The 25,080-nt window shown below is 39.4% G+C and overlaps 1 protein-coding gene across 7 annotated transcripts in view; it reads left to right on the top strand.

The window, feature by feature from the left end:
• efr3a (EFR3 homolog A (S. cerevisiae)) overlaps positions 1 to 25,080 on the top strand; it is a 46,038-nt gene that overhangs the window by 16,455 nt on the left and 4,503 nt on the right. For 4 of the 7 annotated variants that reach the window (XM_028976059.1, XM_028976060.1, XM_028976058.1 and 1 more), the window contains 17 exons: positions 832 to 908; positions 1,152 to 1,279; positions 4,124 to 4,274; positions 5,194 to 5,315; positions 5,983 to 6,132; positions 13,447 to 13,554; positions 14,097 to 14,175; positions 14,300 to 14,435; positions 15,518 to 15,589; positions 16,338 to 16,502; positions 17,769 to 17,883; positions 17,966 to 18,017; positions 18,697 to 18,869; positions 19,714 to 19,789; positions 20,153 to 20,314; positions 22,610 to 22,741; positions 24,721 to 24,788. In XM_028976059.1, coding sequence (XP_028831892.1) covers positions 832 to 908; positions 1,152 to 1,279; positions 4,124 to 4,274; positions 5,194 to 5,315; positions 5,983 to 6,132; positions 13,447 to 13,554; positions 14,097 to 14,175; positions 14,300 to 14,435; positions 15,518 to 15,589; positions 16,338 to 16,502; positions 17,769 to 17,883; positions 17,966 to 18,017; positions 18,697 to 18,869; positions 19,714 to 19,789; positions 20,153 to 20,314; positions 22,610 to 22,741; positions 24,721 to 24,788 — 1,966 coding nt within the window. Of the gene's footprint in view, positions 1 to 425; positions 509 to 831; positions 909 to 1,151; positions 1,280 to 4,123; positions 4,275 to 5,193; positions 5,316 to 5,982; positions 6,133 to 13,446; positions 13,555 to 14,096; positions 14,176 to 14,299; positions 14,436 to 15,517; positions 15,590 to 16,337; positions 16,503 to 17,768; positions 17,884 to 17,965; positions 18,018 to 18,696; positions 18,870 to 19,713; positions 19,790 to 20,152; positions 20,315 to 22,609; positions 22,742 to 24,720; positions 24,789 to 25,080 lie in introns of those variants that run through there. The other 3 variants (XM_028976062.1, XM_028976063.1, XM_028976064.1) reach the window with 2 other exon arrangements.

Here is a 25,080-nt window from a genome sequence, read left to right on the forward strand (position 1 = left end):
GAAACAAGCCGCTTAACAAACATTCATTATTGATGCTAGCATTACTGAGCATTACTTGTATGCACACAAATACACACAAAGTAAATATCATGGATTTCTTTTAAGGTGTCCGTTTCTGCCACCTTGTCACCTTAGCAACATGACCCTGCACGTGTGTGCACGCGCACACGCATGCACAGGCTAGGTCTGAGTCTCATTGGCTCATAATTACAGGTGTTTGGAAGGCTGCTCTCCGTGGGTGTGTGGTGGCATTTGTGTCTAAAAAGCGGGCAGGCAGCAAGGGACAGTGTGTGTCTGTGCAGACAGCAGAGTGGAGGTGAGGGGTTAGTTCTGGGCTGATGTGGATTATTTATTAGTTCAGGCCTGTGTAAGTGCTTCACAGGTTATTTTGGGGTTGTTTTAATGTTTTGTGTGGTTGGGATGAGGCGGTACAGACGTGTTGCTCGCTCTGAGGCAGATGGAGCTTTCAGGACCCCCTCAACTGACAGCAGACTGCTGCTCACACTTGGTAGGTGTTTGCGTTATGTTAGTGTATGTTAGTGTGTGAACTAATAGGCGCATTGCATTTTTTTATTATGTTTGCCATTTTTGTATTCATGGATGTCTTTACTGTGTGTGTGTGTGTGTGTGTGTGTGTAACTCTGAAGTCAGAGTGACTCTCTTTAATTATTAAGACATAGAGAGAGGAAATCTGAGAGTAGACCACACACACACAAGCTCTCGCAGAAACCTGAGCAATTAGAGCTTTCTCTGTGTGTGTTTAATGTGTGTATTGGATTCCAGGTTTAATTGTTTACTTAATTAGGTGTGTGTGTGTGTGCTCTGTTGTAGGTGTGTGTGGGTGTTGTGGGCCTTTGCGACCTCGTTATAAACGACTGGTGGATAACATCTTCCCTGAGGACCCTAAGGTGAGCCATATTTAACTTTAGGCTTAGTTTACTGCTCTCTAGATCTGGGGTTTTCTTTTCTTGGCATGGTAAGTCAAATTCAAAGTCCCTTCAGATTGCATCCAGAACGTCCACAGTTCCTGCTGTACTCCTTGTCTCCTGCCTGCCCCCCATGGTCATTTTAAGAGCCACAGTTTCTGTGCGGATTTACTGTTGGACATGCATTATTCACCAGTCTTCGTATTACTGTGTGTGTGTGTTTAGGATGGGCTGGTGAAAGCCGATATGGAAAAGCTGACATTCTATGCAGTGTCAGCACCAGAGAAGCTGGATCGAATCGGAGCCTACCTTGCTGAACGCCTTAGCAGAGATGTGGTTCGGCACAGATATGGGTGGGCTTTCTGGTTTTTACACGCACACGCACATGCGTGCACACACACACACACACACACACACACACACACACACACACACACAAATAACTTGTATATCATCTAGAAAATATCATCTACAAAAAAAAGTCAAGAGCTATGCCACTGTGAACAGCAGTGTAATATACAGTGCATCCCGAAAGAATTCACAATGCATTATTTTTCCACATTTTTTATGATGTTACAGCCTTATTCAAAAAAGGGATAAAATTCATTTATTTAAAATTAATTCATTCTACACACAACACCCCATAATGACAATGTGAAAAAAGTTTACCTGAGCTTTGGCATATTTATTAAAAAAGACTGAGGAAAGCACATGTACATAAGTATTCACAGTCTTTACCATATTGCTCTAAATTGAGCTCAGGTGCATCCTGTTTCTCCTGATCATCCTTGAGATGATTCTATAGTTTAAGTGGAGTCCAGTTGTGGAAAAAAGAAAAAACAGTTGATTGAACATTATTCATTATTCAGGGCTCTAGCCTAACCTAGGTACACCAAATTTGTGACTGCTTTGCATTTAAAACCACAGTTTTACAGGTACACCCCCCCCCCCCCCCCCCCCCCCTTTTTGGTCAGTCTGGTTAACATACAGTTCTTTATTTGAAGCACAGAAGGGTATAGGTTAAAATAAAATTAAATAAAACTAAAATCTAAATTTTCAATGTTTCATTTCTATAATTTGTCAGGTGAGCATCTCGATTACTGAAAAAATGGATGCTGTGACTGTGAAACGGATACTAGCTTCTGGCTATTACTTTCTGTTTGCACTAGCAATGAAAGTCTGAGGTGTGGGGAAAAAACTTTGACCATGAAAAATGACATTGAAAAAGATTTAGTAACGCGCATGAAGCTGGTTTGTACAGTCATTCTTGCTGACATCTGCCACCACAATAATATCTGGTTCAGGCTTTTAAAAACTGTACTTGTCGAGCTCAGGTCTAACTTTTATGGCCCAATTAAAACTCTTAATTCGTGGCTACATCCACTCTGTCTATCTGACTGATCCATGCTACTCACCTTTCTGTCTGACTATAGAAGCGTTCCCGCCTCTGAATACAACATGAACCCTTTTTTTTGTGTCTGTTCGAACCACAGTTTATGGAGAATTGTTGCCCCCTGAACTCCTGGTTGCACTGGTGCGACCTTTATACTGGCACCATTAAGAATTTAGGTCATGTGCAACCAGACTGGTCACACTCTAGAGGCCTGTGATTTGGAAAGGCACACACCTGTCTAGATATGGTCCCACAGTTGATGTCAGAGCACAAACCAAGCATGAAGTCAAAGGAATTGTCTGTAAACCTCAGAGAAAGGATTGTCTCAAGGCACAAACCAGGGGAAGGTTACAGGCTGCTGCTTTAAAGGTCCCAATGAACATGGTGGAAGAAGTTTAAAACCACCAGGACTCTTCTTAGAGCTGGCTGGCCACCTAAACTGAGTGACTGGGGGAGAAGGGCATTTGTCAGGGAGTTAACCGATGGTCACCTTGTCAGAGCTCTAGAGGCCCTCTTGACAGAGGAGAACCTACTTGAAGGACAACAATCTCTGCAGCAATCCACCAATCAGGCCTGTATGGGTGGTAGTAGCCTAGTGGGTAACACACTCGCCTATGAACCTGAAGACCCAGGTTCAAATCCCATTTACATCCCATTACTAACTTGAAAGCACGTTGTAAGTCGCTCTGGATAAGGGCGTCTGCCAAATGCCGTAAATGTAAATGTACTACCATTGTGTCCCTGAGCAAGACACTTAACACTAAGTTGCTCCAGGGGGACTGTCCCTTGTAACTACTAATTGTAAGTTGCTCTGGAAAAGGGCGTCTGATAAATGTTGTAAATGTAAATGTATGGTAGAGGGGCCAGAGGGGCCATGGCAGCCCACCTGGAGTTTTCCAAAAGGCACCTGAAGGATTCTCAGACCATGAGAAACAAAATTCTTTGGTCTGATGATACAAAGATTGGTGAGAATGCCAGGCGACACGTGTGGAGGAAACCAGGCTCCGCTCATCACCAGACCAATACCATCCCTACAGTGAAGCATTGTGGTGGCAGCATCATGCTGTGGGGATGTTTCTCAGCTGCAGGAACTGGGAGACTAGTCAGCATAGAGGGAAAGATGATAGCAGCAATGGACAGACATCCTGGATGTAAAACTTGCCACTACACTGCAGAGCTGGGTTCTTTGAATTTCAGGCAGAGTGAAATTGCAATGACAGACGATCACAGCTTCTTTTATGTTAGCTCTGTTTTTAAAATTTTCAATGAACTATAGAATATCGCAACGTATGATGAGATCCTTGCCAATACACACCCCTGGTCATTATGCAGTGTTGTGTGGAGACTCCATATTGGAATAAGGCTGTTACATAACACAATGTGGAAAGAGGGATGGACTGTGAATACTTTCTGGATGCACTGTATACTGAATTATGAATACTGACTATACTAAATATAACTTACAACATGAACCAGAAGACTACAGAGTCACAGGTTCAAATCCCACTTACTACCATTGTGTCCCTGAGCAAGACACTTAACCCTAAGTTGCTCCAGGGAGACTGTCCCTGTAACTACTGATTGTAAGTCGCTCTGGATAAGAGCGTCTGATAAATGCTGTAAATGTAAATGTAAAATGTAATCATATTCAATAAAAAAATAATAATTTTAGTTGTGGCAGTTACCTGTGCTTTTGATTGCATTGGACTTTGGCAGATGAATAGTAACCTTTAAATAGGTTCGCAGTGCCAAAAGCTGAAGAGCTGCGTGAAAATGCTCACTGCTCATCTTCACTCTCTCTCAGGTATGTGGTGATCGCAATGGAGGCTCTAGACCAGCTGCTCATGGCCTGTCACTCCCAGAGCATAAAGCCATTTGTGGAGAGCTTCCTGCACATGGTGGCCAAACTGCTGGAGTCCAGAGAACCAGACCTGCAAGTGCTGGGCACCAACTCGGTGTGTGGCATTATTTGTACTTCACAGCCAGAGCTCTCTGATGAGGCTAGTTGGTTGGTTCTACAATGGAACAATTTTTAATTAATTAACAATTTTTTTCCTGGAATAACGATCAAAGACATTATACTGCAGAACTGTTTACAAATGGAATTGAAAGTAAAACTAATGGAAACCTGCAAGGGGAACTTTATGATTTAAAGAATCCTTGTCATTCTTACCATGGTGACAACACAGGTGTTTTTTCAGTATCTTTAAGTGATCTTTGTGTGTTTCATGTTTCTAACTTTAAGACTTTTGTGCTTGGATTATTAATGTGCAGTTGATTTAAAACATATGCACATAAAACATTGTTAAAATGCAAATGTTTTTGTGAAGGAAAATTATAATTTCCCACATTTAATGTGGCATATAAACAGAGGTAGGTAGTAATTAGATACATTTACTTGAGTAACTTTTGCAGAATTCCGCCAGTCACTGCGCACTGTGCACTTCTGGGTTAACTAAGTGCGGTTTGTACATGGAAATGACTAGGGGTGGTCCTAGCCTGTTTAGTGTCCTGTGGCGATCTGTGCTTCACCAGGAGAAAATCATGACCCAGTCAGAGCACCATATTAAATCCAATCGAAAACCTGTGGGGTGACCTGAAGAGGGCTGTGCATGACAGTTGCCCTCACAGTATGAAACAAGATGTGCCATTATGATGGACTCCTACCCAATAAGACTGAATGATGTAAATAAATCAAATTATGCTTCAGCAAAGTATTAGTTTAAGAGTGTACACATCATCAAAACCTGGCATTTTAACAGGGGAGTGTACACATTTTTTATTCACTGTAGCTATTGATTGGTTTTATATATACCTCTCTCATCTTCCACTGTGTTTTTGTAAAAGTCAGTCTCTGCTTTCTATGTGGTACAGTTTGTGAAGTTTGCAAACATCGAAGAGGACACCCCCTCATACCACCGGCGCTATGACTTCTTTGTGTCTCAGTTCAGCGCAATGTGCCACTCAACACACGAGGACCCCGAAACCAGAACCAGGTATGTGACTTAACATGTTTAAATGTGTCTGGATATGTTTAGTATAAATGAATCCAAGCTCCTTTGAAACAAGTCAGTAATAACCTTAATGAAGACTGGTATATGTCATCTAGCATGGTTGATTAAGAAGTGAGAAGGTAATTACTGAATCAGCCAAAATTGTGTAACATTACCAGCTGAAATGAATGATTCCTGCATGTAGGATTTTTACCTGTTTGCTCATTTAAATCCAGGTTTTAAGATTTTAACTGCAGCCGTGTGCACGCGGATGTTTGTGCACCTGCGCGTGGACTTACTGTTCCTAATGGAATAGCAGTGCATACTATTAAAATTCTATAAAAAAAATGTAAATATGCTAGACAATTGTCTATTAAATACAGTTGCATTTTCATTGATTTAAACAGCCATTACTTTCTCAATCATTTTTAATTCTTTGAATAACAAAAATTACACCACTGACTCACGTACTGCTGCATCACCCAAGTTCTGAGCATATAGTACTCCATCTGGAAACTTTATTTTGTTCCTCCCCCAGACAGCCTTTCATGGAAATTTTCAACTCCTGCACACACACATACACATAAATTCATGCATGTTTGTGTGTAAAAAACATTTATTTGGGTAACATCAGTGTGTGTAGCAATAACTGTTTGTATGTGTTTTGTAGAATTCGTGTGGCTGGTATTAAAGGCTTACAGGGTGTGGTGAGAAAAACTGTGAATGATGAGCTTCAGGCAATCATCTGGGAGCCTCAGCACATGGACAAGCTCATCCCGTCAATGCTGTTCAACATGCAGGATAATGAGGATGCAGACAGGTAACACACACACACACAAAAAAAAAACTGCCTGCTTCTGAAGTTTAGACTTATGGTTTTCTACTTTTCTTTTCTTGGTTTCCATGGAGATGAGGTTTATTTTTGGAGCAGGTTTTGTGATGTTCTCGCTGCGGTAGAATTTAGTTTGGTCTCACACCCTCCCCATCCACACACACGCACACTCACATATCACAAACATGCGTTTCTCTCCAAAATCCTGCAGCAGGTATAAATCATGTTTACCTGGGCCTATGCCCTTTGTTTCTGCATGTGTGGGGTCTTTCATGGCATCGATTGAAGCCGTCTACAAGCCAATCACCCCTATTGACTTGAAATCAGAAGTCTTATCAGCTTTCCTATTTAAACAAAAGAAGGGCACTTGTGCCTCACAGGAAAGTCAATCTCACACCCGCCCTTCGGTATAATGGCTCTGTCAATCATAGCATTTTCCTCTTTAATATGTATGTATGTTTTGCGCCGGGGCTCTTTGAAAGTTTTTCAGCAGGGGACCTGGTCAAGGACATCTGAGTCAGTTAATTGCTTTCTTGGGCTCTGCATGAGCAGAATGTGTGTGAGTGGGTGTGTTGCTGTGGGGAGCAGCAGGAGTGTATTGACAACTCTGCCCAAGGGCAGCGGCTATGTCCTCTCTGCTGACTGCCCCCTCTCTGGCCTACTATACATGTGCACCACGCAGCTGAATCAGGGTTTAGCCAGACATAATCTACATTTCTTCAATACTTCTCCATCCCTGATCAGGAATTAACTGGGTTTTTTCTCTAGTTCATCTTCTCAAGATGAGATGTCATGCCGTTTCTTTCTTTCTACTACAGTTGGCAGCGTTTTGCTAGCAACTATTATATTAGAGGTAAGATTTGATTTACATGGAGCACACATTCAGGGGAAAGGTGTGCAGTCTCTGTTTGGTATGTCGTTTTAGATAAAAGCATGCATTAAATGTCACACATTGAACAGAATCTCTTGTTAAATCCCTGCATTATGGAGGTATGACTGATAGGAGAGAGACAGCGTTTGGAAAAATATCCATATCTAGTCTCGGCTCAGGGAGAGGCCTCTGTCGCAAACTGAGAACCTGAAAATGCAACGTGGCAGCGGCTCTGTGTTATGGGGTGCTGCTTTGTGGAGGGGTGGGGGTGAGGAAAACAACATGATTCATTTACAGCACTTGTCCATGGAGTCCTCTGGTTTCCTTATCTTGAATGATGGAGGTCATTTAGAGGACTGCAAACTCCTATATCATGCAGCTGTCCCAGAGGGTCATGGATTTTCTGCTTTGTTGCTTCAAGGGGACCTTATTCGTTAATAGTTTCTGCATAACATTTTCACCATAATTTCAGAAATTTTAATCTACAGCATATAAGGATCAGTAAAGTATTGATGTATTCATGTGTAATGATGGACATCTGACATCAGTTAATATCTGTACAGTATCTGTGGAAGGAATGAATTGGTGTCACAATGCTTAGGATGTTGAAATCAAATCAGTATTTATTAGGACTGTAATAAAACATGAACAGAGCATTCTGTATTCTTTAGTCGAGTGTTAAACATCCACAGCATGTTACTTGCTCAACTGAGTTTGAACTCAAACGTGTGGAGTATCATATAGTATAGTATTGGAGTGTCATTACAGTATTGATATGTGGTCCAACCCGGAAAGGACAAAAGCTACAGTAAAAGTCACCATGAAGTGACTTAAAAATAACTGAAGCAGGAGAATAAAGCTCCAGTTTTTCTTCTGCAGTTGCTTCAGCCTTGGCATAACACACAATGGAATTCAATCCGTTTTGGATTTCATCCTTCCGGTTTTGGATTCTCTGCCTGCCATCTGCTCATGTCCTCCACCTTCTGCTTATCCTCCATTCTCTCATTTTCTGCTGTTCTTTCATCAGTTCCCTTCTCTTTGCTTTCTGCCTTTTGTTTTTTTTCGTCTCCTTTTCTTCTCTTTTGTCCTCCCAGATTTCCAAATTCCAATGAAGCCAATGAATGGTGGGTTTGGTTTTCCTTAAAAGTGTAACTCTTTGCCCAGTGTTTTTCATGTTAGTCACATTTAAATGTTTGTTTCAAGTAATCAAAAAGTATTAAATATTAGTTAAAGACAACACAAGGAAGCACAAAAGTGTTTTAAGTGAAGGATTTTATTATTAAGGGAGAAAGAAAAAAAATCCAAACGTACATGGCCCTGTGTGACTGACAAAATTGAATTTTTTGGAAGTTGTGTATCACATCTGGTGTAAAAATAAATCACTGCATTTCAGAAAAAGAACCCCATACCATCAGTAAAATGTTGTAGTGCTAGTGTGATGGTCTGGGGCTGTTTTGCTGCTTCAGTCCTTACCTGAATCCTATTGAGATGCCATGGCATTACCTTAAAATAGTGATTTATGCTTGAAAACCTTCCAATGTGGCTGAACTACAACAATTCTACAAAAAATGGGGACATGCTTTTTGTGAACGAACCCTTAACATGGATGGAAAGAATGCGCTGCACTATGCTCTGAAACCCATTATTTTCTATCGCTTACGCAGCCGCAGTGCAAGAGTGGTGAAAATTGTGTTTGGTCTGAAACCAGTTTAAGACTCATCAATATGACTAAGTGTAAGTAGCACTTGACTATGGTGGGTGACAAGGAAAGACCGGTAATGACCAGACACACAGTGAACAGTCACCTGTTGTCTATTCCATTTGCACAACAGCACAAGTGAAACTTATTGTCAGTGTTGCTTTCTAAGTGGACAGTGTGGTTTCAGAGGTGTGATCGACTTACATTGAGTAGTTTAAGTGTTCCTTTTATTTATTTATTTTTCTGTTTATTTATATTTTATTTATTTTTTTGAGTGGTGTAGAATGAAATTATGTAATATACATGAATATAGTGCCTTTCAGCTTGTGTAAATCCATGTACATTATTCACTTTGACACTTGTGAAAAAGCATACATAATGGGGTTAGGCTTAGGGTTGGGGTTTTATTATGAATAAAATAAGGATCGCATACCATCAAACTTTCAAAATGTATCAGCTACACTTGCTTTTATTCATCTGGAGTGTTTTGTTGTTAGTTAGCATTTTTTGTTTACAAGGGTCATAACTGGCAGTTTGCCTGTTTTCCCTGTCTGAGCCTAATGTTTAATATTTTAAGGGCAATTTTGTATACAGATACTGTTTAAATAAAATTGATTTCATTTTGTTTATTGTTTTTGGTTGTGTATTCAAGTGTGTGGACTGAGAGTCCATTTAGAATTTTTGTAAGTTTTCAATGTCAAATGTCATTTCAATGTCAAATAAATACTGTATGGTTCCAATAACACCTGACAAAAAGATTATAATAATTTCTGTGATTAACCTGTCTGGGTAGGGATTGCAGAAGGACTCTCCTAATGTGTGAGTCACGAACACCCTCTCTGTTTTACACATCTTGGCAGGTCTCAGCTGATGCTGTGATTTGTATGTAATGAATTACCAGCAATGTTGGGATAATGACAGCATCTTCTCAGAGGTGTTGGATTGTCAGGTCAAAATGGTCTATTATAGTTAGTCAGCAGATGCAAACGCTGGTTTTGTGTTGTCAACAGAGGAGGCATCTGCCCTGTGCTGCTGTGTCCAATTTGAAAATTGTCTTTTAAATGATGCCTAGGAGAAGTGAAAGGCAAAGGAAACATGTCTCGAGGCTGCATTTTATAGCTGGTGTCATTAACATAAGACTTTGAACAAAGTGCGTGTCTGTCAATGTCACATCAAGTACATCGGGGGGTTCAAATGAAAGAAAAAGACTACAGAGTTTCCATCCATCCAGGTAGCCTGAATAAAATGACAGCATTTCCTGCTTGCATTAATGTGGCAAGTTACAAATTTAATGCAATATTCAGATTTTGTCAATATTTTTATTAAGTTAAAAAAATAAAAAGTACAATACATATTAATACATATCATTTTTAAAATAATACAGTGAATTATACACATTATTTCAATCATTGTATGTATGTATGCATGTGTGTGTGTGTGTGTGTATGTATATATACACACACGCACATATATATATATATATACACACACGTACACAATGTAATCAAAATAATATATAATATATATATATATTATTAATAATCTAATAATATATATAATATGTGTGTGTGTGTGTGTGTGTGTGTGTGTGTATGTATATTCGTATATATATTTATATATGCTGACAGGGATTTTTTAGGTGTGTTTCAATATAGTGAGAATCCCCTACACACTGCTGGAGTAGAGTCAGCAGTCAGATATAAGGCATGCGCAAGGTGATGTGACATCTTTTACTTTATTAATTTACCTGGTAAAGACATGGAATGTCTCTCTATTGGTCCAACAGAATCCCTAAGGTGGGGACCCAGTGTTCTGTTCTTTGTCTTCAATGACTTTCCAGTCTTGGTTCTTGTGATTCAGCACACAACATGCCCTGCAAGCATTGAAGTCCGCCTTTCAACTTTGGTTCAGCTTGTCACTCATTGCCTGACTTCCTAGCCAATCACCTGCTACAGGGCATAGAACGCAGCACCAACCCAATGGAAGACCCTCACAGAAATGGACCCATGCAAAGCCAGTCAGCTATGCTCGTGACAGCCCTCACAGAAACAGCATAAGAGTAGGACCACTCACCACTTGATATCTAAACAATCTAAACAATTTTCCTTGCACTCTGCTACATGAAGTAAAAGTGATTAATTGACATGTGACACCACAGCACAGCAGTCATTGCACACTGTGAAAGGTGTCCTCTGCATTTAACCCATCCCTGAGGGATCAGTGGGCAGCCATGACAGGCGCCCGGAGAGCAGTGTGAGGGGAAGGTACTAGGGCTGAAACGATTATTCGAATAACTCAAATGATTCGATTACAAAAAATATTCGAGGAAAATTCTTTGCCTCGAGGCTTCATTTAATTAGTCACCAAAGTCCATCTATTATAGTATTGCTCAGAGCTGCGCAGTGCTGGTATCATTGTTTTACACGGACTGTTTTAACTGATGCGCATTTCAAAGGTTTAAGGAGGCACGATTTATTGGCGGAAAATGAAGATACCCGGTGTGCGTAAAAAGCATAAAATGTCTGAAGTGTGGGACCATTTTATACTGCGTGGACAACGTAGTGCCGTGTATACACTAAAATGGACCCGGCTTACCATAATAATACTTCGTCACAGCTACAGCACCTTAACCGAAATCATCCTCACGTAAACTGCACTTCTCCAAGCAGGCTCGGAGCTAACTAACATTAGCGCTTCTTAGAACGTAAATTATTTGTGTTATAAGTCGATAGTGACGAGGCATAAGGCATGAGATCTCACTCATGTAATTCATCACTCCCCATCTCTCCCTCCCATGCGCCAACACGACAAACATTCTACCTACCTACCTACCTACCTCACCTGGATATAACTGGAAACTGAACTGTATTGTTTAAATTGGATTATTAGTAATACTTGTTGTTTATTTATATTTTATTTTTGCTATTTTTGTACCTTTTTTAATACTTTTTTTTTCCCTCTTTATTCTCAGATGGGCTATAGCAGAGGGTAAAACCCTGCTATAAAACTAAGGACAAATAGGCTAACCTATGTTTCATAGCTTTTTTTCATGTACATCATGAATTTTTCACAGAAAGATAGATTTAAATGGTCTTAGTTCTGGAGCCAGTAACCCAAAGGATTTAAGCTTTGAAACTTTTTTTGTGAGGAATAACAGCCAATTGCTTGCTCATTTTTAAGAGGATTTTCATGTTGCATAACACACTATTGACAGCGTTGTTTAAAAACGCAAAAGTATGAGTTATCTGATTACTCGATGAAAGATCGACAGAATACTCGACTCCAAAAAATATTCAATAGTTGCAGCCCTAGAAGGTACCTTGCTCAAGGGGTTTTGATTCCACTTCCTTATCTGCTAAACCACCACTGAGTGGGAATGAAACTGCGTTATATGTATTTCTATCTCCCCTGTTTCATGTTTTTGTACACGAATTTAGCCCACCAGGTTTAGCTGTTGAGCGTTTTCTTTAGTTAGCTCTGCAGAGATGAGAATCAGCATGCAACTACAGCCATACCTGTACAATATATAACACTGTTAGTGTTTAATTTTTCAGTGTTAAATCTACACTGGCATTTTTTCCACCCCACGTATATTGCACCCTTGTATATTCTGCATGCATATCTGTGGTGCTTTAGATGGTTCCTATGTTCAACCCTGTATACATGAGAGAAATTTTCCTTCTGGCTGAAGCAATCAATCAATGTTTTGTGTGCATGTGTGTGTTTATTTTCTCATCCGTCCAATTCAGTATCGATCAGTCTGTTCTCGAGGCCTTCCCCTCATGCAAAAACATGAATTTACACACACACACACACACACACACACACACACACACACACACACACACACACACACACTCTCTCTTTTTGCTCATCTATAATTTTGAGGATGCCTTTAAAAAAGTGTTCTACTGTAAGGCTCTGAGTGAATTTGAGGCATCATTGTGTTGCTACATGTCTGGATCAGAGCATCTCCAAAAGAAAACTGGTTACACCCAAGGCTCTAGCCTAGCCTATCTGGATAAGGAGCAACACTTGAAGGTGGCCTGGTCTGATGAATCACAAATTTCCCCCCCAATCTTTCCCACTGCACCATGGATTTACTGAAATGCATCAAGCTGCCACCTCATGAATTCCACTGACATTGCATAGTACCTTCTGTTTGAATTCATCAAGGGTCCGCCTCATTTTAATTTTGCATGGTCTTATTACTACTGATCTTAACTGCACTTTGTTTGTGCCATCATGCTATTCAGGTTCCTTTTTTTTAACAACTCATACTGCTGTATTATTATTATTATTATTATTATTATTATTTTTACAGTTATTATCATTGTGAAATGCCATATGATATTATCATATTATATACTGATATATTATCATATTGTTGCTACTTGTTGTTCTTGTTTGTCTCGACCTGCACTGTATCATGGGTTATGCTCTTTGTCATGTCATGTGTTTTTTAAAAAATAAAATCTTTTTTTTTTTTTGTAAACTTTGATTTTAACATGCTCTTTAACATTAAAAACTGGACAGGGGAAATGTGCTAGTCATAGATGGGCCTTTTACAACTACACATCCCACAGTCCAAGTGAACAAAAAAAAAGTAATTATTATGAAAGCTCTATTTTTTAGCTTATCATTTGTCAAAAATAAAAGATCATTGGTACACATTTTCAGTCACTTGAAAATATGATATATATATTTTTGTCTTTCCTTGTTTTCTTTACAGAGTATCTGGAGAGGAAAATCCTGCGTCTCTTGCTGAGAGTTGCTTCAGAGAGCTTCTTGGCCGTGCCGCCTATGGCAATATGAACAACGCTGTGCGCCCTGTGCTTGTGTAAGTTACTATAGCAACCACACCCACTGTTCTGTCTGCCGCAGCCTGGGTACCACCCTGACTGGTGTACAGTAGCACTGCAGCACTAGTATTGGTGTACAGCTGCTGGTGCTGTGATGGTGTAGGTGGAGTCATTACTTGATCTACATCTGTATTAATTTTACACACATCAGCAGCTAGGCCTGGGATTCATGAAAGGATGTTTCTGTTTGTCTGCTGTGTGTGCGCACATGGGGTGGGCTCAAGTGAAATTGAGAGCCTCTCCTGAAACACAAATGCAGGTACCAGGCAGGAATAAGAGGGTGAGAGATGGGGAGAAGGAACGAATGGGGGGGGAGAGAAAATGAGATAAGGAGGGCTTTGAGATGGAGCGCCTTCTTCAAGGTGTTCTATAAATAGCTTGGGTTGGGAGGAGGTTTTGACGTCACCATGGTGACAGAAGGCTGTATTAGCATACAGAGAACTCCATTTCCTAAATTTTGGGGGTGGTGCTTTGTGTATGTGTCTGTGCACATTGGTGTGTAATTGTACTGTGTTTTTAGGCACCTGGATAATCATCGTCTTTGGGATCCAAATGAGTTTGCAGTGTCTTGCTTCAGAATAATCATGTACTCCATACAGGTATGTGTGTGGTTGTGTTTCTGTGTATGTGCATTCATGCACCTAATTTGGCTGGCAATCTCCCATGCTCTGTTGTTATGGTGGTCACCCTCAGCAGTGTGTTTTTGTGTTTATGTGTTTTTAGGCACAGCACTCTCACCATGTGATTCAGCAGGTTTTGAATCACCTTGACACTCACAGCAAGAACACACCACGTGTACGTGCAGGAATCGTACAGGTGCTACTGGAAACGGTCGCCATAGCAGCCAAGGGCTCTGTTGGTAAGATGCACATGGTTTTTAAATATGACATTCAGATTATTGGAAAAATAAAATTGAAACTTTTATTTTGCCTATAGTATACTATTGGCATGAACAATACAAGTGGGAAGACTAGAAATGTTTTTTTTATTTTTATATTTTTTGATTCATTCATGCATCAGGGGTGTGCAACAGTATGACCGTGACCTTAAGGTCAACTGTTCAGTCAACCATCAGACCCTATAAATTGTAGATTTGAGCTCCACAAACATGTTCTGGTGTTGCTGCAGGGGGACAGAATTTTTAATTACTGAATGGAAATTTTACTATATAAGCGCATCAGATGCAGCTTGCCTCCATTAACTTTTCTCCTTACCCAGTTTAGGTTGTAGAATTAATGTCTATTGAAATATTGGATTATTCTTGACCTCTGGTTTATATCATCGGAGACTGATTGTTGGTGCAAACTTTTGGTATTACTCCAATTTTTTTATTGGTTATCCCAAACACCTGCACCTCTGTTACATTGATTCCATGTCGCTTCTGTAAACTTCAGTTCAAGTTCATTCAACTTCATGGAACTTTTGCTGAATACACATACTTTATAACCACAATCAGGTTATAATGTTGTTATTCTTCTTATTATAAATATAGTAGTAGTATTAACAACAGTAATAATGTTATCATTTTATTTCGTTATTATTTTATTTTTTAGAGGTTACTGACACTATTTATTTAACAAAGGCCTTGAATCTCAATGTAATCTTAGTTTTAATAATCTTAGAACTGTAATCGTCTGATATCTTACGATTGGTTGAAATAATTTTTTTACTGCCCCAAGACTGGGTTTGATTATCTGTAAACAATTTAAATTTACACTCTGAGCTCATTTTTTGTTATATTTCGCTTGGTTCCATACCTGTTCATCCATCAATCCATATATCTGCTAATGTATCTACACGACTCACACACACAAATATATCCGAACACATCCATATCTTTCACCCTTCCTTTCATTTCTTCCATTAATTCATACATGTCTTAATCACATTCTTCTATATAGTCCACCCATCATTCCATGTATATTGTTCTTTCTCACTCAGGCCCAGTCATCTCTAACAGCAGTGCCTACACATGGGCCAAACCTACTTCCTCCCCACCCAATCTCTGGTTGGGTATGTTAAAGGAAAAAAACAGGATTAACATCCAATCAAAACCTTCTGCCTGTTAGACCATCCTTCCTGAGCTTTAGAGAGTTCAGCATGTGTTGAAGGTGTTGAATAGTCAGTAGCTGTGCTCTGAACCTGCCTTTTTAGTTAGTTTTTTTTTTTTTTTTTTTTCCTGGCTAGGACAGGATTTGTTTTGTGTTCGTCCATCAGGCTTTGTTGTTCTTGGCCTGTAATTCTTGGGGATTGAATGTTTACAGCTCAATGCCATTGTATGATTAGAGAGACATCAAAAGTGTTTTTATCTGCTGCTCACTACCACGTTCACTTTTTTCACATTTCACTTTTAGTCAAGTACTTTAGTGATTATTAAAGTAGAGTGCTAGACAAATTGATACAACTGAGTCAACAAATCACATGGTCACAATATGTGCCTGTTTGTTGCTCTGTAGCGCCACCTGCTGTTTTGCAGTCACCATTGCAGCCTGTGCCTCAGCATTGTAATCTGTGGGTTTGACTGTTAATCAATCACTCAGATTGGATTGGAGCAATTCATTAATAGCAAATCCTTTGAGCTGCATGATTCACAGGCCAAGATATGTACCGTATTAATGAGCATCTGCACTAGACTCACCATGTGTATGTTTTGTTTCTGTGTGTGTGTGTGTGTGTGTGTGTGTGTGTGTGTGTGTGTGTGTGTGTGTGTGTGTGTGTGTGTTGAACGGCTGTCTGTATTGTACATGTTTGAATGTGTCAGGCCCCACTGTGTTGGAGGTGTTCAACACACTCCTGAAGCATCTCCGAGTGAGTGTGGACTGTGAGCTAGGCGACTCCCGCCGGAACTCTGGCAGCAGCATCTCATCATTCCGTAATCGAGACAGCGACGAGAGGATTGTCCAGAATGCCATCATTCAGACCATAGGTCAGTTGACTACTGATCTTAAAGACTCCTCATCATCCTCATCCTAATGCATTCTAACAGGTCCCTGGTCACTTCCCCAGAGGCACAGCCCCAACCTCAACCATCCAACAAACTGTGGATCGATTCTGTAAGAACAATTAAAAGATGAAGCGCTGAGTGATTAAAAAAGTGATTAACAAATATAGAGACGCTGAGATTAAAATGGCACTGATTTCATAATGTATATTTGATGTATGTTCATTGTTAATCACTTAGTTCATTGATTGTTCTTGAATTACTGTTGCTATTCATTGTGAATTCGACATGTATACTGTCTGCCAAATTACCTGCCTATCACACTTAACTCAGGCTTGTGAATTTAAGAACAATTGTTATAGAAATTCTCTCACTGTTTTAGTGCACAGTTCCTGACGTGTAATTTAGAGGTGAAGTCATGAATTTTCATTATACTGTTAAGACTGTAGTACTATATACTGTATATTTTTGTATTTTCTATTTGCAATAGGCATTAAAGCAAAAAAAATGCATGTGGTTTTCTCACTGGTGTATAATATTCTTAAATCATTATCCAAAAAGGAAGCTTTTTGACTAGAAATAGCAACACAGATAATCAACATGCTTCTCATATTATGATTTGAAACTGCACAGCTAATGTGATCAACAACTAATGCTGCATTCTGAAAAGCTGAAATCATCCAAATGTCTATTTGCAACAGTGGATGAAAACTAAAAGTGAGTAGCAGGGCAAAATGATCAGCAGTGAAAGAGCAGAGTGATTAATGATTAAACAGGGCCATTATTTGATCAAACCATTTTTGTGTCATTGTCTCTGTATTAATCACTTAATGTCTTTCCATTTAACAAATTACTCATCACTTTAATTTCCATTATTTATTCATTTTAAGGCTGACAAATTTCCTTATACCAGCTTTTATACCAAATCCTAATTCCATTCCACTCCCTTCCACTCCAACGCACCATTACTTCACAAATGTGTCTTGTGTTGATATCCCAGGGCACCCCAGTTTCAGTTAGGCAAGGACATAGGTCAAACTACACAGATTTTTGTTCTTGCCTAGGGCTGATCAGTTTATTACGTATTGCTGTTTTGAGTATTTTGTGTAACATCATGAAGTTTAAATTAAAAATGGTATTTCCTTGCTGATAATGATGCTGGTAATTTGATAAAGTTTTATTAAAACAGTACTTCTTGTAAAATTTATACTTATTCATACGTTGCTAATGCATAATACATTTTGTTCATAGGGTTCTTTGGAGGAAATCTTCCCGATTACCAGCGTGCTGAAGTAATGATGTTCATCATGGGGAAAGTTCCAGTCTATGGCACCCCCTGCCACACTCTGGACACGGCAAAGATGGGGTCAGTTCAACACACACACACACACACACACACACACACGCACATTTGAATTTCTATACTAATTATTTTTATGTAACCTTAGGCATCAAGGCACTAAACGGATCCAGACCATGCTGCTCAGTTCCCTCATAATGGCAAGTTCTGCAAGTTTTAAGAATGTGTGTGTGTGTGTGTGTGTGTGTGTGTGTGTGTGTGTGTGTGGGGTGTCAACATCAAATTAAAATTTTGTTTGTCACATACATAGTCATACGCTGTATGATATGCAGTGAAATGCTTAAGCGACTGCTACAAGTATATATTGCAAGTATACACTGAACCAATATGCAAATATTGCAAACAAATATTACACTTTTATGTCTTTACAATAAAACATAAATGAAACATATGTGTAACAGGAAGGGTGGAGGTGTGCACTGGTAGGGAAACTTAAAAGTTATCATAAGTGTTAATCACGGCTGTTATTTGTTTGTTTTGTTGACATCATCTTGTTTTTGATGAATGATGCAAGAAGGCTCTTAACTGTTGTTATGGTTACCTGTGGTGTCTGGATGTCCACTTGACAGAGCTGGGCTACTTCAGTGTGTTTTAATCTGATGACTAGGCCTCACTCCTCTCTGAGCCGAGCGGCATCTGTGCTTTGACACCGTTAATATCCTCTTATCTGCTAATGCTAAACCACCACCCCCACCATGTTTTGTAGCTGATGTGCTCATAATGACTAATACTAATGTCTCCTTATTAGCTTATACCAATATCTTCTTGCACATTAATGTTGCTGTCGCTAATGTCTTTAACACAACAAATGTTGTGTAGGTGACATCAGGTTTCAAATGTAAGACCATGTCTGCTGGTTTGCCCGCTGCATTTCTGGAGCCACTGTGCTCAATCTCACTGATGGAGGATGCTGAACTGCGGCAACTGGTCCTTGAAATCCTACACAACATCATTGATCGCCACGACAACCGAGCAAAACTACGTGGAATAAGGTAAAAAGCAAATGTATTTTTTGGTCTGGGTGATAATTTCTTTGCAAATACTTATTTGCAAACTGATTTACAAGACTTTTATTATCATGTTTTGGCATATTTACTCGACCAGACAAAGCAAACATTTTCCTGCATACTTCCAATGGTTACCATGGGTTCACAGACATAAAATTACTAGACTTATTCGCTGTGTTGCCCCATTGACATAATACGTCTGTGCATCTTCCATATTACAAGTTGTGCATACATCTGTGCATCCTCCAAGTTGCTGGTCCACCCAGTAAACCAGTACAGGTAGATATTGGAACTGGAAACATGTGAAACATTAACAATTCCATAGTTGTTTCAAGTTCTAGAAGAGTCTGTAGTGTGCACTCTATTTTTACGATTTGTTCAGGTGTCAGTCCACATCCTCTCAACCTTTACTTTACTTTACTTTACTTTACTTAGCAGATGCTTTTATCCAAAGCGACTTACAAGAGGAAGACTCCAGCAAATTCTCATTCGGTTTCTATAGATTTTCAGTTACAAAACTATGAGCCTAACCTGTCAGGAAAAGAACATGCTAGGGAATCAACCTGGAACTGCCTAGCAAGAGAGCAGTATTTCTTTATTTTTGTTTTGTCACCTCACCCAGCCCTAGTTCTTTGTAGGCTGTAAATACAATGTGCACGGTCACTATTAGTATACAGAAGGAGCAGAAATACTACTGGATGTTTGAGAAACTGGTGAGAGCAATTCAAATGTAAAGAAGAAATGCATTCATTGTTAGTTTAGGCACCTGCAGCTCTCATGGAGCATTTGCTTGGTTCCCTTGGTTACCTTCAGTGTTGTCACTCATTAGGATAATTCCAAATGTGGCTGCTCTGAAGATCAAACGAGAAAAGATCTCCAAACAAGATGTTGGATTTATGAAAAAGGTATACACACACACAAAACACGATGTCATTAACAGATTAACACACTGAGTTTTGCTGAGGCATCAGACTGAAGCACTTTGCTGGACTCTGGAGAGGTACTGCTGCATACACTAATTACAACTTCCATCAAAATCATTATCTTAAATATACATATTGCTATATCAAAGGAAACAAAAGCAGTGTTGCAGCTCCTTTTGACAACTTTAGCTGCCATTATTGATTAATTTATGTGTAATTAATGTGTTTTCATGTTTGACCTTTCCATGGCCTACTTAAGCATTCATCAGTAATGAACAGGCTGGTGTGTGTGTGTGTGTGTGTGTGTGTGTGTGTGTGTGTCTGTGTCTGTGTGCATGCATGAAGCATGGACAGCAACTCTACAGGCACATTTACCTGGGCTGTAAGGAGGAGGACAATGTACAGAAGAACTTTGAGCTGCTCTTCACAGCTCTTGCACTCATCACAATTGAGCTGGCCAATGAGGATGTTGTCATTGATGTCATCCGGCTGTCTCTGGCATTGCAGGTTAATCTTTCTCACACACATACACACATATGTGCTGCTGCCATCTTGTTAATTAACAATGCACTTGTCTGTTCTTAAGAACCAGGTCATCCTCTTCCATTGCTCCATGATACATTTCAGAAGCAGTCTTTCCCATTTAAGGGGCTTTCAGAAGACAATGGGGGTCAGCATGGCCACTGGTACCAGAGATCAGACTGCAGATCTAATTTAGTTTTTGAGCTTTGGCCCTTGTCAAGATGCCTCAGATTCTTACACTTGTCCACTTACTTTCACCACATCAACTTCAAAAACATCACCTCCAAGAATTTAGATGGAAACCATAACAATACAGGGAGTGCAGAATTATTAGGCAAGTTGTATTTCTGAGGAATAATTTTATTATTGAACAACAACCATGTTCTCAATGAACCCAAAAAACTCATTAATATCAAAGCTGAATGTTTTTGGAAGTAGTTTTTAGTTTGTTTTTATTTTTTAGCTATTTTAGGGTGATATCTGTGTGTGCAGGTGACTATTACTGTGCATAATTATTAGGCAACTTAACAAAAAACAAATATATACCCATCTCAATTATTTATTTTTACCAGTGAAACCAATATAACATCTCCACATTCACAAATATACATTTCTGACATTCAAAAACAAAACAAAAACAAATCAGCGACCAATATAGACACCTTTCTTTGCAAGGACACTCAAAAGCCTGCCATCCATGGATTCTGTCAGTGTTTTGATCTGTTCACCAACAACATTGCGTGCAGCAGCAACCACAGCCTCCCAGACACTGTTCAGAGAGGTGTACTGTTTTCCCTCCTCTCACATTTGATGATGGACCACATGGGGTTCAGATCAGGTGAACAAGGAGGCCATGTCATTAGTTTTTCTTCTTTTATACCCTTTCTTGACAGCCACGCTGTGGAGTACTTGGACGCGTGTGATGGAGCATTGTCCTGCATGAAAATCATGTTTTTCTTGAAGGATGCAGACTTCTTCCTGTACCACTGCTTGAAGAAGGTGTCTTCCAGAAACTGGCAGTAGGACTGGGAGTTGAGCTTGACTCTATCCTCAACCCAAAAAGGCCCCACAAGCTCATCTTTGATGATACCAGCCCAAACCAGTACTCCACCTCCACCTTGCTGGCGTCTGAGTCGGACTGGAGCTCTCTTCCCTTTACCAATCCAGCCACGGGCCCATCCATCTGGCCCATCAAGACTCACTCTCATTTCATCAGTCCAAAAAACCTTAGAAAAATCAGTCTTGAGATATTGGCCCAGTCTTGACGTTTCAGCTTGTGTGTCTTGTTCAGTGGTGGTCGTCTTTCAGCCTTTCTTACCTTGGCCATGTCTCTGAGTATTGCACACCTTGTGCTTTTGGGCACTCCAGTGATGTTGCAGCTCTGAAATATGGCCAAACTGGTGGCAACTGGCATCTTGGCAGCTGCACGCTTGACTTTTCTCAGTTCATGGGCCTTGGTTTTTCCACACGCTTCTTGCAACCTTGTTGACTATTTTGAATGAAACGCTTGATTGTTCGATGATCACGCTTCAGAAGCTTTGCAATTTTAAGAGTGCTGCATCCCTCTGCAAGATATCTCACTATTTTTGACTTTTCTGAGCCTGTCATGTCCTTCTTTTGACCCATTTTGCCAAAGGGAAGGAAGTTGCCTAATAATTATGCACACCTGATATAGGGTGTTGATGTCATTAGACCACACCCCTTTTCATTACAGAGATGCACATCACCTAATATGCTTAATTGGTAGTAGGCTTTCGAGCCTATACAGCTTGGAGTAAGACAACATGCATGAAGAGGATGATGTGGACAAAATACTCATTTGCCTAATAATTCTGCACTCCCTGTAGTACAGCCATATATATAAAGGCTTTGAGATGGAAATGTGATTCAGGAAATATAAAAATACAGTTTTTGAACTTTATAACTGTATAATTATCCTGACATTTAGTTGCCTGCCCCTTTTCAGAATTGCTAATGCTTCCATATTTTAAATGTTATATTTTTTATGATGTGCAATTTATAGTTATATATTATGTATTGCATTTCTATAACAGACTAAGTGTGAATCAACACCTGAATCCAGTGTTTTCCTAAGTGCATATGAATTTTATAACGAATTTATTTATCTTGGTCAGCAACAGTGTTTGTCAATGTAACAGCCATATCAATGCATGACCCAAGGCTTCCTAGCAAAACATTGTCCAAAGCTTCACTCTGCCTTATTTCCATAGTGCACCATGGTGCAAAACCTTGTTTTTTTATTGCTTTGTTTGGCTTCAGGATATGGCTCTAGTCAACGAGGAGAACTTGCCCATGTTCTGCCGCTGTGGCATTCTGTCCTTGGTTGCTGCTTATATGAACTTCTTGAGTCAGATGATTGCCAACCCTGGGCTCTGCCAGCACGTCAGCAAGGTAAAACGCACACAGCTATTTAACCTTTCAGTGAAAGTAAATGTTTTATTTATTCATTTGTTAACATTGAGGAAAAAGAAAATATTTTATTTATTTATTAATCTATTTGTTTATTTATTTATTTTTATGACACATACACGCCTATACGATGGAGGCGTGACTGTACATTTCCCAGCAAAACATTGTCCAAAGCATCACACTGCCTTATTTCCATAGTGCATCCTGGTGCCATCCACATAATGTTTTAGAATACATACAGAAAAGGTGGTTCATTAGAATAGAGCATCATCTTTATTTGTTTATATTCAACAAACAGTGATGCACTGCATTTTCCGACATCTTTTTTTTGCGATTCAATCTAAAATAGCTTTTGTATTTGATCGAATATCACAGGCCAGTCCTAACCAATGCAGACTGGAAACAAGAGCTGCAGCGACCCAGCCATCTAGCCGTCATGATTTGGTCCTTGTCAAATCAATCAAAAGCTTATGCTTTCCTGTTTTTGTTCTGATTTCAAAAGATCAACTTCAAATAAGATATTCACTTTGTGCATAATATATGTCGCCGAATGCCAAGTCCCACTATAATCTATTTTACTTTCTTCACTGCAGATATTTGCAGAGTTCGTACTACTCTTGCCAAGTGTTTACACTTATCTTTAAAAAACAGTTGAGACCAAATTTATTAGCCCACAAGGAATTATAGACATTTTCCTTAACTTCTTCCCAATGTTTACAGCATTGATGAAACTTGATAGTCAAACATTCACCAAATGCTATTTAGTAGTTTTGGTAAATTTTTGGTAAAAATTTGAAAGATTTGCATGAGTTTTATAAGTCTGTGCTTTGGTCTGATGAGACTAAACTGTTGGGGCACATGGATGTTGCTTATGTTTGGCGAAGAAAGGGAGAGGCCTTCAACAAATACCAAGATCCCAAACAGAGCCCAGACGGGGAGTTATTACCCATTGCTATCATTCCTACTGAATGTAACTCCAGCACCTCCGATGTAAGAATAGTATTATTTAATGTTAGATCTCATACCTGTTAATGAAATTATTACAGATTAGGGGTTTGATTTACTGTGCCTGACCAAAACTAGTTAAAACAAAATGAATTTTTAGCATTAAATGAGTCTAGCCCTTCTGGATACAGCTATGTACACCAACCTTGCTTAATAGGAAGAGGAGGTGGTGTCGCAGTAATTTATAATGATAACTTCAGTATTACACACAAACCTGGACATGGATTTAATTCTTTTGAGATTCTCTATATGAACATCTCTACACCTGTTGGACTTCATTTATTTTCTTGGACAAATCATCACCAGGTGATGGTAGTAGCCTAGTGGGTAACACACTCGCCTGTGAACCAGAAGACCGAGGTTCAAACCCCACTTACTACCATTGTGTCCCTGAGCAAGACACTTAACCCTAAGTTGGGGGGACTGTCCCTGTAATTACTGATTGTAAGTCGCGCTGGATATGGGCGTCTGATAAATGCTGTAAAAAATCACCAACCCTGCACTGACACCAATTGCAGGCTCCCTTTTTTCCCTTTTTTGTTCTCTCTCTCCTAGAGTTTTTTTGTGTGCAGAAGGGTCAAGTGTGGGGCTGTCAACTAAAAGAGATAAATGTTGTTCTAATTAAACTTAATGGACATTGTGATTTTTGGAAACATATACTGTTGTTAATTGTCATCTTCATAGAGAAATCAGGAATGATGTTTTGACAATTTGATAAGGGGGGGCTAATAATTTGGTCTCAGCTGTACTTTCTACACTGTGCCCCCTCTCTTTATTATTATTATTATTATTATTTTTTACAAAGACAAGTTTTTACTTTGTTTATTTATTTTCCATATGTGTTGATTTAGCACATATTTAACACGTGTATATGTGTGTGTCTGTACGCATATACGTTCCCTTCTCTAAACAATTTCTCTCCTCCTGTCTCTTACCTTGCTGTCCTCTTCCTGTAGGTAATTGAGCTGAGGAATCTGGAGGCTCCTTATCTCCTGCCTGAGCACGTGTTTCGTGAGAAGTGTCCGTAAGTCTTACACACACACACACACACACACACACACACACACACAAAGTGTTTAGCACAAACCCTCCTGGGTTTGAGTGTTTTTTGAGATCAGGAGATCAGTTATAAATTAAATAAAGTGAGGATGCATCATCATCTCTAATCTCAGATTAACATAAAGATTATTATGAGTTTTGATGTGCACATAAGAGTTTGTATTTGTTTGTGTTTGCCTTGTATTTGGGAAAGGGAATCATATTTTCTCCCAGAATGTCCCATAGGGATTAAATGAGAAAGCTGTAATCTCTTCTAT

The sequence above is a fragment of the Denticeps clupeoides genome, chromosome 4 (assembly GCF_900700375.1).
Source record: "Denticeps clupeoides chromosome 4, fDenClu1.1, whole genome shotgun sequence".
Lineage (NCBI taxonomy): Eukaryota > Metazoa > Chordata > Actinopteri > Clupeiformes > Denticipitidae > Denticeps > Denticeps clupeoides.